The following is a 16,126-nucleotide window of genomic DNA, read 5'->3' on the forward strand; positions in this document are numbered from 1 at the left end:
GCCAAGGTTTCCAAGGCGAAGGATCCCAATGCCTCGGGTGCCTCGGGAAAAGGCATATTAGAGTGAGGCTAGTTGTCTCGCTGTAATATGCAGATTTGCCAAAAGTTGATCCCGCCCACAATGGCCGGGTTTCACATCGCAATATCTTGCAAGATCATGTTAGATCTCGCGAGGCGTTGCGTGCCGAGCAGATCCCGCGAGCGGGGTCTTCCGGCTTCTATTGACCATGATGCGACGCGACGTGCTGCTTTTTCGGCTCAGCATGGCCATTCAATCACACCCAATGAAAAAAAAAATGAAAATCGCTTATTGTCACAAGTAGGCTTCAAATGAAGTTACTGTGAAAAGCCCCTAGTCGCCACATTCCGGCGCCTGTTCGGGGAGGCTGTTACGGGAATCGAACGTGCTGCTGGCCTGCCTTGGTCTGCTTTCAAAGCCAGCGATTTAGCCCTGTGCCCTAAACATGAGGGATCATTTCTTTATGCAGGAACTTATTTTGATTTAGAATGCATGGTTGACAGAAGCAAATTCAACAATAACTTTCAAAAGGACAGGATAAACATTAGAAGGGAACATTTATAGAGTTATGGAGAACGAGCAGGGGAATGGAAATAATTGTTAAGCTCTATCAAAGATCTTGCACAGGCACAATAAATCATACCTCCTCCTTCTGAACACTATCGTATCAGGGGCGATTCTTCAAATTTTCATGCATATCTTTTTTTGTTTTGCTTATTTTCATATCTCTCAGTTTTTGCCTATTCTGTCTCCACTTTATCGCTGTTCCTCTGGACGTTTGTCCTCAAGGAGGCAGTGTTATTATGGTATTGTCACTGGACTAGTAATTCAGAGACCCCGAGTCATGATTGGGAGACCTGGGTTTGAATCTCAGATGGTGAAATTTGAATTCAATAAAAATCTGGAATTAAAGCTGACAATTAAACCATTGTCAATTGTCATAAAACTCATCACAAATGCCCTTTAGAGAAGGAAATCTGGCGTCCTTACCTGGTCTGGCCTACACGTGACTCCAGACCCATCCACAGCAATGTCATTGACTCTTAAATGCTCTCAGAGATGGTCGCTAAATGCTGGCCCAGCCAGCGACGCCCACATCTCCAATACACAACAAATTAAAAAATATATATTGACCCCTCTACCACCCCAGTATCTTACGATCTATCTCATCTGGGATCCTCTTGCCTCCTGTTTCTTTCCTCTTCCTCCCGCACACCACATCACCCCACACCCACCCTATCTAGATAGCTGAAATGAGCCTTTATTGGTGCCTTGCAAGTCTCTTTGTCTTCACAAGAGTTAAATGCAGCCTGTCTCTCCCATACAATTCCTTATTATTCTGAGAGGATTCTCAGTTTATTGTGAAAGTCACATTTTTGATCTCGCAGCATCGTAAAATTGTTCACAATGCCTCAATATAAAAACAGCCGCTTATATTGTGCACTTTCGTTATTCTAGTTCATGACTCTTTAAACCATGACATCGAGATGCAACTTAAAAGAATAAAATGAGCAAAAGACTAGTGGCAAAATAAGTTTGTGTCCTTTTGAAGACAATGCACGAGTGCAAATAAGTTCAGGAACATCTTGAGAAAATCAAAGTGCTGTGATGGTGCACATTGGAAAAGAAAGCACATACAGTTCCATGATCTGCATCAAACGATGGTACAGGATGGAAAATGGAGCATTCTACTTGAGGAGTGTTTATTCCATATTATACAAAATGAAATATGGTAAACTGCATCAGTTAATACTTTGTTCTTAGAAATTTAACACCGTTAATTTGAAGATCAGAGTCGGCACGGTCGCACAGTGTTTAGCACTATTGCTTCACAGGGCCTGGGTCCCAGTTTCGATTCCCGGCTGGGTCACTGTCTGTGCGGAGTCTGCATGTTCTCCCCGTGTTCGCGTGGGTTCCTTCTGGGTGCTCCAGTTTCCTCCCACAAGTTCCGAATGACATGCTGTTAGGTAATTTGGACGTTCTGAATTCTCCCTCTGTGTACCCAAAAAAGTGACGGAATGTGATGACTAGGGGCTTTTCACAGTAACTTCATTGCAGTTTTAATTCAAAGAACAAAGAAAAGTACAGCACAGGAACAGGCCCTTCGGCCCTCCAAGCCCGTGCCGACCATGCTGCCCGACTAAACTACAATCTTCTACACTTCCTGGGTCCGTATCCCTCTACTCCCATCCTATTCATGTAATGTAAGCCTACTTGTGACAATAAAGGTAATTATAAACAATAGAAGGGCGCCAGTAGGGGGGAAAGATAACGGAACACAAACGGGTGGGAGAGCACGGGGAAGACAACGGCCACAACCACAACAAGGTGAAAGAATAACAGGAAGAAGGAACATCCAATGGCCTAGGCCAAAGCAACTGCACCGAGAAATGTAAATAGCATCATGGGCACCACCCGGGTGCCCCCTCCATCCTGTTTTGTAAACAGAAAGAATATAGTAGAAAGGGGGAGAAAGACCCCCTTTCCTGTTACATGGTTCCTACTTTATTTGTGTTTTGTTTTTCTGTGTATATATCTGTATTTATATCATGTACAAAACCAATAAAAACATTTTTTTAAAACTATCCTTAGGACAAAATAACATAAGAACTAGAAGAAGGAGTAGGCCATCTGGCCCCTCAAGCCTGCTCCACCATTCAATGAGATCATGGCTGATCTTTTGTGGACTCAGCTCCACTTTCCGGCCCGAACACCATAACCCTTAATCCCTTTACTCTTCAAAAAACTATCTATCTTTATCTTAAAAACATTTAATGAAGGAGCTTCTACTGCTTCACTGGGCAAGGAATTCCATAGATTCACAACCCTTTGGGTGAAGAAGTTCCTCCTAAACTCAGTCCTAAATCTACTTCCCCTTATTTTGAGGCTATGCCCCCTAGTTCTGCTTTCACCCGCCAGTGGAAACAACCTGCCCGCATCTATCCTATCTATTCCCTTCATAATTTTATATGTTTCTATAAGATCCCCCCTCATCCTTCGAAATTCCAACGAGTACAGTTAGGATCTTTCTTTCCCATTCAATCTAGAATGCTACACTTAATTAAAAATCAAGATGTGGAGAGGCCGGCGTTGGACTGGGGTGAGCACAGTAAGAAGTCTTACAACACCAGGTTAAAGTGCAACAGGTTTGTTTCGAATCAGTAGCTTTTGGAGCACAGTTCCTTCCTCAGGTGAATGAAGAGGTTCATTCCAGAAACATATATATAGACAACGTCAATGATGCAAGACGATACTTTGAATGCGAGTGTTTGCAAGTAATTAAGTCTTTACGGGTCCAGAAGGAGCAACTGGAGGGAGGGATAATCACAGGTTAAAGAGGTGTGAATTGTCTCAAGCCAGGGCAGTTGGTAGGACTTTGTAAGCCCAGGCCAGATGGTGGGGGTGAATGGAATGCAACATGAATCCAAGGTCCCGGTTGAGGCCATACTCATATGTGCGGAACTTGGCTATAGGTTTCTGCTCGGCGATTCTGCGTTGTCGCGCATCCTGAAGGCCGCCTTGGAGAACGCTTACGCGAAAATCAGAAGCTGAATGCCCTTGACTGCTGAAGTGTTCCCCGACTGGAAGGGAATATTCCTGCCTGGCGATTGTTGCGCGATGTCCGTTCATCCGTTGTCGCATCCGTTGTGGACACACTCATCTCCATCAAGGACGGTCACCTTAGCACTTCACTTTACCGCAAGCCCAAGGATAACCTCACGATGCTCCACTTCTCCAGCTTCTACCTTGAGCACATTAAAGAAGCCATCCCCTCTGGACAAACCCTCCAAGTACACAGGATCTGCTCAGACGAGGAGGAGCGTAACAGACATCTATAGACGTTGAAAGATGCTCTCTTACAAACGGGATATGGCGCTCGACTCATCAATCGACAGTTCCAACACGCCACAGCAAAAAAACGCACCAACCTCCTCAGAAGACAAACACGGGACATAACCGACAAGAGTACCCTTTGTCGTCCAGTACTTCCCCGGAGCGGAGAAACTACAGCATCTTCTTCACAGCCTTCAACACGTCGTCGATGAAGACGAACATCTTGCCAAGGTCACCCTCGCACCCCCACTACTTGCCTTCAAACAACCGTGCAACCTCAAACAGACCATTGTTTGCAGTAAACTACACAACCTTCAGAACAGCAACCACGACACCACACAAACCTGCCTTGGCAATCTCTGCAAGACATGCCAGATTATCGACATGGGTACCACCATTTCACGTGAGAATACCACCCACCAGGTACGTGGTACATACTCATGCGACTCGGCCAACGTTGTCTACCTCATACGTTGCAGGAAAGGATGTCCCGAAGCGTGGTACATTGGCGAGACCATGCAGACGCTGAGACAAAGGATGAATGGACATCGCCAGGCAGGAATGTTCCCTTCCAGTCGGGGAACGCTTCAGCAGTCAAGGGCATTCAGCCTCTGATTTTCAGGTAAGCGTTCTCCAAGGCAGCCTTCAGGACGCATGAGAACGCAGAATCGCCGAGCAGAAACTTATAGCCAAGTTCCGCACACATGAGTACAACCTCAACCGGGACCTTGGATTCATTTGCATTACATTCACCCCCCATCGGGCCTGGGCTTGCACAATCCTACCAACTGTCCTGGCTTGAGACAATTCATACCTCTTTAACCTGTGGTTATTCCTCTCTCCATTTGCTCCGTCTGGACCTGTAAAGACTTAATTACCTGCTAAGGCTTGCCTTCTAAGTATTGTCTTGCATCTTTAACTTTGTCTATATATATTTTTTTGGAACCCACCTCTTCATTAACCTGAGGAAGGGGCAGTGCTCCGAAAGCAAGTGATTCGAAACAAACCTGTTGGACTTTAACCTGGTGTTGTAAGACTTCTTACTTAAAACATCACAGTAGAATCAAAAGGTCAAAAGGAAGTGCTGCACTGTCAGGGGGTCAGTACTGAGTAATTCACTGTTGCTTCACAGCTCCAGGGTCCCAGGTTTGATTCCCGCTTCGGTCACTGTCTATGCGGAGTCTGCACATTCTCCCTGTGTCTGCATGGGTTTTCTCTGGGTGCTCCGGTTTCCTCCCACTAGTCCCGAAAGATGTGCTGTAAGATTAATTTGACATTCTGAACTTCACTGCAGTGATAATGTAAGCCAACTTGTGACAATAAAGATTATTATTTTTAAATTATTGTCATTTCTTCAGTGTTGCTGGGCCAAAAACCTTGAACTCCCTTCCCAACAGCACCATTACACTCAAGATTAACGTAAATTACTACAGATGCTGGAATCTGAAACAACAGAAAATGCTGGGCAATCTCAGCAGTTCGGACAGCATCGGTGGAGAGAGAACGGAGCTAACCTTTCAAGTCTGAATGACTCTTTGTCAAACCTCTGTTAGCTGGATGGCTAGTTCGAAATTTCCGTATTGGCTGAAGTTATTCATGAAGGCCCCACCTTCTCAACCTTTTCGCTTGCCTGAGGGGAGAGCAGTCTATGGTCCTCTGAGACTGTGGCGACATTTACATTTTACTTTTTTTTTGCAACAAAAATTACATGAGCAAACTAAAACAAGTCATATCAAGCACTTTGGGATAATGATTACGTTAGAGCCAATACACAAACTAAAGTTTGTTGATATTTAGTGACAACAGAATTATACCAAGTAAGACACAATGGGCGGGATTCTCTGACATCCCCGCTGGGTCGGAGAATCCCCGGGGGGCGGCGTGAATCCCGCCCCGCCACTGCGACGTCGGCTGCCGTATTCTCCGGTGCCGGTTTTCGGGCGGGGACGGGGATCACACCGCGCCGGTTAGGGGCCATTCGCACGGCCCCCCTGGCAATTCTCCGGGCCCTGATGGGCCGAGCGGCCGTCCATTTCTGGCCAGTCCCGCCGGCGTGGATTGGACTTGGTCCCACACGGCGGGACCTGGCTGGTAGGCCAGATGGTGCGGTCCTCAGGGGGGCACGGGGGGATCCGGCCCCGGGGGTGGCCCGCACGGTGGCCTGGCCCACAATCGGGGCCCATCGATTCGATCTGCGGGCAGGCCTGTGCCGTGGGCGCTCTCCTTCCTTCCGCGCCAGCCACTGTAGGCGCCAAAAGCATGTACATGGAGGGTGCTTGGTGTCAGGTTTATATGCAGGGCGTGTGACCTGCTCGTTGCTGCCGCTTTTGGCCGGAAGACACCACGAGATTAGAATGTATCTTATTTTAGTGGCAAATATTTTATCACATGACTTTTTCTTACAAGCTACCATTGCTGATTTGATATTTTTTGATTTGATTGCACTTTGAAAATCATCATCCTCAAAGTTTAGTCATAAATGTGCACAATGTGCTGAACCAATGAGTGGCTGGACAATATCATTTTGATTATTGTGTTTTTAAAAGCAGGTTATTCTGCTGAGAAGCTCTTTGCACATATTTATTATTGAATGTATAATTTTTACACAAGCATTAAGATTAAGATGAACTACTTACCCGAAAAGACATCTCCAGGTTCTCTCCACCCCAAATATCCATCCCCGCATCATATGTTCCAATTTCTTCAAAATAATCCTTGTCAATCGAAAACAGGCCTCCGGCCATGGTCGGAGTCCTAAAGGAACGACAACAATTCATATCTGATCGCCTGGTAGTGGCAACTGCAACTGGGGGAAATACACCAGCTTAGTGATGGAATTAATTATTTGTGAAGTTTCCCCCAAAATACAATTCACTTCTCTGTAGTGAACCGGTACTTAGTAATCTACCTTAACAAGCAAAATATACCCTTCTCTCTGCATTAGGAATGTTTGTGTATTTGTATGTCTATTAAATAGGGTGCAATTTCAGATTTGTCAATACCAGTGGAGAATTCTGTTTCACTGGTGTCAAAAGAAATTTCTTAGCACCAATGTACTTGCCATCCATCATACAAACTTGTGCGGCAAGAATAAAATATATGAATATTTGTTTGAGTGGGAAGAAAAAGTGGAGCCCTTAAAAATATGAACATTCATCCTCGTATCTTAAATTTATAGAAATAGCCTGATCATAAGGCACTCTGGGCGGGATTCTCCGACCCCGGGCCAGGTCGGAGAATCGCCGCCGGGGGGGGGGGGGGGGGGGGGGGGGGGGGGGGGGGGAATTCATGGGACGCCGCTCCGACGGTGGTCCGCCAATTCTCCGGTCACCGGAGAACCGGCACCATTGGCTCCGGCGCAATTGGCGCGGCGGCAGTTGTGGGCCGTTTTAAGCGGCCTCCCCCCCGGCGATTCCCCGCTCTCGATTGGCCGAGCGGTCGCCGAGATAGACCAAGTCCCGCCGCCGCCGTACACGTGTGGTCCGACCTGGCGGGACCTCGGCGTTCATCCTGCGGGGGGGCGGCCTCGTGTGGGGAGGGGGGGCCTCCACCGTGACCTGGCCCGCGATCGGGGCCTACCGATCGGTGGACCGGATTGTCCTGGTGGGGGCCTATGTTCCTCCGCACCGGGTCCCTGTAGCTCTCTGCCATGTTGTGTCGGGGCCGGCACGGAGAAGGTAAATAGCGCGCATGCGCGAGTCCGCGCCGGTCGTAGTGCGCATGCGCAGACCCGCGCCACCCGTTGACGCCGGTATCGGCAGCTGGAGCTGTGTGGGTCACTCCAGTGCCCTGCTGGCCCCCTGTGGGGCGCAGGATCACTGCTCCTAGGAGCCTCTTGACGCCATCGTAAAACGGGATGGCGTTTACGACGGAGTCAACATTTAGCCTCATGATCAGAGAATCCTGCCCTCTGTCTTCTGTTATTGACAACAAGTCATTTGAACTTAAACATAATAATATATTGAGCATTTTAATTAATTGATAAATATATATTGAATATTAAACATAAAAATCACCTTGAAATGGCTTAGGATCGAATATTTATGGCTACCTCCCATGGCATTGCTCATATGGTCCAGCCAGGAGTCAAAGGAAACAAAGTGAGTCTATCCAGAGGTGATTACCAGAGCTGGAAGACTCAAAATTGACTTATTCGAAATGAGAGTATAGTCGGTGGACACAAGGAGGTCAAAAAGAACAAGGGATAGTGAAGTGGAGTATAATCTTAGTTTCTTTTTGGGACCATTCCAGGTCAGCGAGATGCTTTGGTTGTCACTCTCACTTAAGGTTGAGAAAGACAGGCCTCAGAGACTTCAATGGGCCTGAAGAACGGATCTAACTCTCCCTGGAGGAAAGGAACCACCGGAGAATATTACTGTTCTCCAGGAAGCCTTTTTTGGAAGCTTTAGCCAGATTATAAAGGTCCAGGCATCATTTGGCAACAACGGACCACTGTTTTCAAGTTTGGATACAGAAGACTACTTGAGACGTTGCACCATCTAAATTATATAGAAGTCTATTGAAGAACCAAACATGAGGCGGCACAGTGGCGCAGTGGTTAGCACTGCTGCATCACGGCACCGAGGACCGTGTTTGATCCCAGCTCCGGTTCACTGTCCATGTAGAGTTTGCACATTCTCCCCGTGCCTGCGTGAATCTCATCCCCCACTACCCAAAGATGTGCAGGTAGGTGGATTGGCCATGTTAAATTGCCCCTTAACTGGGAAAAGAAATTGGCACTTTAAATTAAAAAAAAACATTTTTTAAAGAAAAAGAACCGAACATGTAATTCACATTTTTTGTTAATCGGAACTCTGATAGTCCTAGATAAAGAAAGTATAACCTTGTTTATATTTGAAAATCCAAGCTTTATTAATGCTACAGAGGGATATTTAAGATATCCATCAAAATTTAAAGTAGTATTTACCTGAAATCCCCGAGTAGAAAGCTACCAAGTCTAGCAAGATATTTTTAACCCAATTAAAGGGAGAACAATCATCACTACACTGCATTATCTATGCCTTTACCGAGAGAAACACTGCGATGAAACCAGCAAATCAAAAATCCCTACTGTGTGGTTCCAGATTTTATATCTTAAAAGAACTGAACCAGAAGGAGAGCTAAAGTGAGAGTTTGGTGACTGAGGGATATTGTTGCTAACTTTTGGTTGGTTGGTTCAATTGGCTCTGTTTTATAACCTTTGCTCTAGAGTCGCCAGGTATCTTTATGATACCTCCACGAGGTTCAAGTTCAAGTAATGATCAATAACTCAACACCAAATAGTAAGATTCAAATCAAAACACATTTATTATACACAGTCAATCGCTACTCCATAAGACCATAAGACATAGGAGTGGAAGTAAGGCCATTCGGCCCATCGAGTCCACTCCACCATTCAATCTTGGCTGATTTCAACTCCATTTACCCGCTCTCTCTCCACAGCCCTTAATTCCTTGAGAAATCAAGAATTTATCAACTTCTGTCTTAAAGACACTCAACGTCCCGGCCTCCACCGCCCTCTGTGGCAATGAATTCCACAGACCCACCACTCTCTGGCTGAAGAAATTTCTCCTCATCTCTGTTCTAAAGTGACTCCCTTTTATTCTAAGGCTGTGCCCCCGGGTCCTAGTCTCCCCTGCTAATGGAAACAACTTCCCAACATCCACCCTATCTAAGCCATTCATTATCTTGTAAGTTTCTATTAGATCTCCCCTCAACCTCCTAACTACTCATGCATAAATTCTACTTAATAAACTATCTCTATAACTAACAGGCCTATACATAGAACATCAAAAATACAGCACAGAACAGGCCCTTCGGCCCACGATGTTGCGCCGAACCTTTGTCCTAGATTAATCATAGATTATCATTGAATTTACAGTGCAGAAGGAGACCAATAGGCCCTTTGAGTCTGCACCGGCTCTTGGAAAGAGCACCCTACCCAAACTCAACACCTCCACCCAACACCAAGGGCAATTTTGGACATTAAGGGCAATTTATCATTGGCCAATTCACCTAACCTGCACATCTTTGGACTGTGGGAGGAAACTGGAGCACCCGGAGGAAACCCACGCAGACACGGGGAGGACGTGCAGACTCCGCACAGACAGTGACCCAAGCCGGAATCGAACCTGGGACCCTGGAGCTGTGAAGCAATTGTGCTATCCACAATGCTACCGTGCTGCCCTTAAGCACAACTAAATCTACACTATATCATTTTACCGTAATCCATGTACCTATCCAATAGCTGCTTGAAGGTCCCTAATGTTTCCGACTCAACTACTTCCACAGGCAGTGCATTCCATGCCCCCACTACTCTCTGGGTAAAGAACCTATCTCTGATATCCCTCCTATATCTTCCACCTTTCACCTTAAATTTATGTCCCCTTGTAATGGTTTGTTCCACCCGGGGAAAAAGTCTCTGACTGTCTACTCTATCTATTCCCCTGATCATCTTATAAACCTCTATCAAGTCGCCCCTCATCCTTCTCCGTTCTAGTGAGAAAAGGCCTAGCACCCTCAACCTTTCCTCGTAAGACCTATTCTCCATTACAGGCAACATCCTGGTAAATCTTGTTTGCACCTTTTCCAAAGCTTCCACATCCTTCCTAAAATGAGGCGACCAGAACTGTACACAGTACTCCAAATGTGGCCTTACCAAAGTTTTGTACAGCTGCATCATCACCTCACGGCTCTTAAATTCAATCCCTCTGTTAATGAACACGAGCACACCATAGGCCTTCTTCACAGCTCTATCCACTTGAGTGGCAACTTTCAAAGATGTATGAACATAGACCCCAAGATCTCTCTGTTCCTCCACATTGCCAAGAACTCTACCGTTAACCCTGTATTCCACATTCATATTTGTCCTTCCAAAATGGACAACCTCACACTTTTCAGGGTTAAACTCCATCTGCCACTTCTCAGCCCAGCTCTGCATCCTATCTATGTCTCTTTGCAGCTGACAACAGCCCACCTTACTATCCACAACTCCACCTATCTTCGTATCGTCTGCAAATTTACTGACCTACCCTTCAACTCCCTCATCCAAGTCATTAATGAAAATCACAAACAGCAGAGGACCCAGAACTGATCCCTGTGGTACGACACTGGTAACTGGGCTCCAGGCTGAATATTTGCCATCCACCACCACTCTCTGACTTCTATCGGTTAGCCAGTTTGTTATCCAACTGGCCAAATTTCCCACTATCCCATGCCTCCTTACTTTCTGCATAAGCCTACCATGGGGAACCTTATCAAATGCCTTACTAAAATCCATGTACACTACATCCACTGCTTTACCTTCATCCACATGCTTGGTCACCTCCTCAAAGAATTCAATAAGACTTGTAAGGCAAGACCTACTCCTCACAAATCCGTGCTGACTATCCCTAATCAAGCAGTGTCTTTCCAGATGCTCAGAAATCCTATTCTTCAGTACCCTTTCCATTACTTTGCCTACCACCGAAGTAAGACTAACTGGCCTGTAATTCCCAGGGTTATCCCTAGTCCCTTTTTTGAACAGGGGCACGACATTCGCCACTCTCCAATCCCCTGGTACCACCACTGTTGACAGTGAGGACGAAAAGATCATTGCCAACAGCTCTGCAATTTCATCTCTTGCTTCCCATAGAATCCTTGGATATATCCCGTCAGGCCCGGGGGACTTGTCTATCCTCAAGTTTTTCAAAATACCCAACACATCTTCCTCCCTAACAAGTATTTCCTCGAGCTTACCAATCTGTTTCACACTGTTCTCGCCAACAATATCGCCCCTCTCATTTGTAAATACAGAAGAAAAGTACTCGTTCAAGACCTCTCCTATCTCTTCAGACTCAATACACAATCTCCCGCTACTGTCCTTGATCGGACCTACCCTCGCTCTAGTCATTCTCATATTTCTCACATATGTGTAAAAGGCCTTGGGGTTTTCCTTGATCCTACCCGCCAAAGATTGTTCATGCCCTCTCTTAGCTCTCCTAATCCCTTTCTTCAGTTCCCTCCTGACTATCTTGTATCCCTCCAATGCCCTGTCTGAACCTTGTTTCCTCAGCCTTACATCAGTCTCCTTTTTCCTCTTAACAAGACATTCAACCTCTCTTGTCAACCATGGTTCCCTCACTCGACCATCTCTTCCCTGCCTGACAGGGACATACATATCAAGGACACGTAGCACCTGTTCCTTGAACAAGTTCCACATTTCACTTATGTCCTTCCCTGCCAGCCTATGTTCCCAACTTATGCACTTCAATTCTTGTCTGACAACATCGTATTTACCCTTCCCCCAATTGTAAACCTTGCCCTGTTGCACGTACCTATCCCGCTCCATTACTCAAGTGAAAGTCACAGAATTGTGGTCACTATCTCCAAAATGCTCCCCCACTAACAAATCTATCACTTGCCCTGGTTCATTACCAAGTACTAAATCCAATATTGCCCCTTCTCTGGTCGGACAATCTACATACTGTGTTAGAAAAGCTTCCTGGACACACTGCACAAACACCACCCCATCCAAACTATTTGATCTGAAGAGTTTCCACTCAATGTTTGGGAAGTTAAAGTCACCCATGACTACTACCCTATGACTTCTGCACCTTTCCAAAATCTGTTTCCCAATCTGTTCCTCCACGTCTCTGCTACTATTGGGGGGCCTATAGAAAACTCCTAACAAGGTGACTGCTCCTTTCCTATTTCTGACTTCAACCCATACTACCTCAATAGGGTGATACTCCTCGAACTTCCTTTCTGCAGCTGTTATACTATCTCTAATTAATAATATACTTAGCTTTAGACTGGCCCACCAGGTCAGGGGAACAAATGGCCTTTCGTTCAGGTCCTGAGTCTACGGGATTCAAAAGCTGGTATGGACTGGTAGCTAGGAGCGCCTATCTCGTAGCGAGCGTTGACTTGAGACTTACTTGCTTGGAGGCAGCTTGGGCAGTTTACTCTCAAGGGTTGATTCGCTGCTGAGTGACCCTGCCAAGAAGGACAATTTGAACTTGGGGGCTTTACTTTATAGTCCCCAGGGGCTTCCCGCCCTTCGGGGCGGACCCCGTACCTGGTTCCAAGTGATTGGACTACTTTCCGATCACTTGGATCGATTTCTCCAATGCTGGAGCGGTTCCCTGATCGCTAGGTGGTCTTAAGTGTCCGTTGGCCTTCCTTTGTCTTGGCTCCTGCTGGCGCCGAGGAGTCTGGCTTGGCTTTGTTTACCTTTACTGTTGCCACTGTGCCTGGGGATCGCACATTACTATGTAGATGGCTGCTACATTACTATGCAGATGGCTGCTGGTTTCGGTGCTGTATGGTTGCTTTGCAGGTTTCAATATACATGATTCCTGTATTTGCTAGTCTTTGCCTGTGCTGGCTGAATTTCCCTTTAGCCTTTGCAGTTTTCCATTTTAAGTCGGGAAGTGGCCAACTCAGGTGGCTACACTCCTTCCTTGTGATCCTAACGCGAAGCGTGAAGGATCACATAACTGCATTGTCTTCATTCCCTGACCCGGCGAGCACTCTTCTATGGCCTCTACACTGACCATAACTATGCAAGAAAAATTTTAACTAACAATTTCTAAGTGGCGCTATGTCAAAACAGGGACATGCATTACAAAATTAAAAAACGGTACCTCTAACTGTCCTCAATAAACTACACTCACTCAAACATTCAATCATACTAAACTTCCTAAACAATACAAAATAATACCAGCATTTACATTTTTCCTGGCTTGGCAGTCAAGCACAGGGTTGTACAATCTTTCCATTTCTTTATTTACAGAAGAACGCAAACGAATGTCCTTTATTATAGATCGAGGGGTTCGGGGTCCTGGGGATAACTGAACTTAGGGGATCTTATTCTGTATACCGGGGTGCGAGCGCGGTAGGCTCTCCTTCTCCGTTTCCTCATGCGGATAGTCTGCACGATGCTGCAGAATATCGCCAACACTAATAGGGATTCGACTACGTAGGAAAGGGAGGACCATGTTATGAGCTTATCACACCATGATGGTGTGGTGTTGCCTGTTACTGGGCTCTGGGTGCTATGGGGAAGTGAATCATTAACAGATGGGGGGGGGGGGGGGGGTTGGGGTCAGGGGGTTTGCGTTCGCGTGCAACCAAATGTTCGTTAGGGTGATGAGCAAGACGGAGGATGTCCTCATGGTTCTTCTTCCTTCTCTTCTCTTTGTTTCATCTCTTTTGCTGGTGCTTCTGGGGTTCTGTGGGGTCATGCATAGTGTCTGTTACTATCTTGGTTTAATATCTCGTCTGTTAGTACGTCTGTCCTTCAGTGCCAATTACTCCCTTTATAATTTGTCACCATGTGTGACTCCCTCATTTTTATTTTAAACCAAATATTCCGGACAAGACACACTTAAAAATACTGAAACAGTGTGAGCCGTCTCGCAGGCTGTGCGATTTAACATCCAAATGTTTGAGCATGTAAATAGCATAGGGATGGCAACCCAACAAAACAAAACTTTTTGATGCAAAAGTGCCGACATGAGGTGCGTATGGGCCGCGACGGGTAAGATTTGGATGGAATCCCCGAGTAGGACGGCGACCAATGCCATGTGTGCTCTACCCGAGCGTAGTTGACCAGAGGGGGGTCCTCAGGCAGGGCGGAGACCAATGCCGTTTCTCCACTGCCTGAGCAACCGGCAAGAATGGGCAAGAAATGTAGTCATCGTGGGGGGTTGCCGTAAAGGTACTTCCTTCGAACCAGAAGAGCAGTTATGAACGGGAGTCTGGCAAGCTCTCAGCGGTTTCTGCCGATGAGCGGGCGGGCAAGTTCTCAGAGGTTTCGGCCGAAAAATAAGGCGTGGGGCCGTGTAAAAAATTCCGATCTTACAAACCACATTTAACACTAACAGCAACAAACAACATTAAACAGCATGCTGCAGGTTCCATCAGAAAGGACACCGTTTTCTCCCAGCGGTTCCTTTTTAAAACATCATCTGGACACCTCAGTTATCAGTTGCGAACAGGGTCGCAAAGGGGTTCTTGCTTTGGGAGTCAGACTCAAAGTCGTCATCTTCTCCCGGATGCCATATTCTGGAATGTATCAGGGCTGATAGGGCTGTATAGTGCGATTTGGGGTCCATCTCGTCGTTCCGGACGAGCCTGTATGAGTTGTCGCGGTGCCAAAAGGCGGTGTCTAGTTCTGTGGGGACGGAATCGGGGTCGTAATGGTACGGCGGTGGTCTTTGGTGGGGTTTATTGAGGAATGTGATGAGGAAGGGATCACTCAAATCGTGGTCAGATTCGCTGGGTGTGGGTCCTATTGCATGGGGATAGTAGGGAGGTGTGCTGTGGCTGTTGTCTGAGTCACAGTCGCTGTCGCTACTGATGCTTTCTGTGGACGATCCAGGGCGGAGTGTATAGCTCGGGGGTGGAGTCGGGGTTGAGTCCATGGATGTGGTGGGCGTGGGGGGGATGGGATACGTTGACTGTGGGTGGGGTGTGGTCTGCTGCGTCAAGCATGACGTGGTGTGTGTGGTTGGACTGTGGGCCATATGCCTTAAGGTGGTTAATATGGAACCACGCAGTCTTTCCGTTGGGGTACTTAATTTTGTACACGGGGGGGCTTACTTTGTCCGCAATGGAGTACGGACCCGAATACTTTGGTGACAGGAATGTGCTGGGGTTGTAAATTGAGAGCATGACCTGCTGTCCTACCTCAAACTCAGTCGCATGCACTGTCTTGTCAAAACAGGCCTGGCTCTGTTTCTTCCGTGTGCCTAACCTTACTGCGGCTGCTGGTTGAACCGTTTTTCATTCTCCACTAACTGCTTTACTGCGTTCTCATGTGTGAGGGCCTTCACTTCGGAGCTGGTCAAATCTAATCCCAATAAAAATTCTGTGCCTTTCATGGGGCATCCGGTCATGAGGGTGTGTGGGGTGTAACCTGTAGATGTTGAAACCGTATTTCGCAAAAACATCAGCGCAAAAGGGAGGACTGAATCCCAAGTGGTGTTGTTTTGCTGGACCATTTTTCTGAGGGTAGCTTTTAGGGTCCGATTCATGCGCTCCACGATACCACTTGACTGGGGGTGGTATGCGATGTGGAATTTTTGGGTAATGCCAAATATTGTGAGGACGTTCTTCATGACACGTCCCGTAAAATGGGAACCTTGGTCGGATTCAATGCTGTGGGGGAGACCCCATCTCGTAAAGATGTGGTGGGTTAAGATCTTGGCTGTGGTCTTTGCCGTGTTCTTTCTGGCTGGGAATGCCTCTACCCATTTTGTGAAAGTGTCTATGACGACTAATACGTATT

The 16,126-nt window shown here is 46.7% G+C and overlaps 1 protein-coding gene across 2 annotated transcripts in view; it reads right to left on the bottom strand.

The window, feature by feature from the left end:
- galnt13 (polypeptide N-acetylgalactosaminyltransferase 13) overlaps nt 1-16,126 on the bottom strand; it is a 777,028-nt gene that overhangs the window by 157,932 nt on the left and 602,970 nt on the right. For both annotated transcript variants that reach the window (XM_072475323.1, XM_072475314.1), the window contains exon 7: nt 6,489-6,606. In XM_072475323.1, coding sequence (XP_072331424.1) covers nt 6,489-6,606 — 118 coding nt within the window. The remainder of the gene's footprint in view (nt 1-6,488; nt 6,607-16,126) is intronic.

Source organism: Scyliorhinus torazame, chromosome 2 (assembly GCF_047496885.1).
Source record: "Scyliorhinus torazame isolate Kashiwa2021f chromosome 2, sScyTor2.1, whole genome shotgun sequence".
Lineage (NCBI taxonomy): Eukaryota > Metazoa > Chordata > Chondrichthyes > Carcharhiniformes > Scyliorhinidae > Scyliorhinus > Scyliorhinus torazame.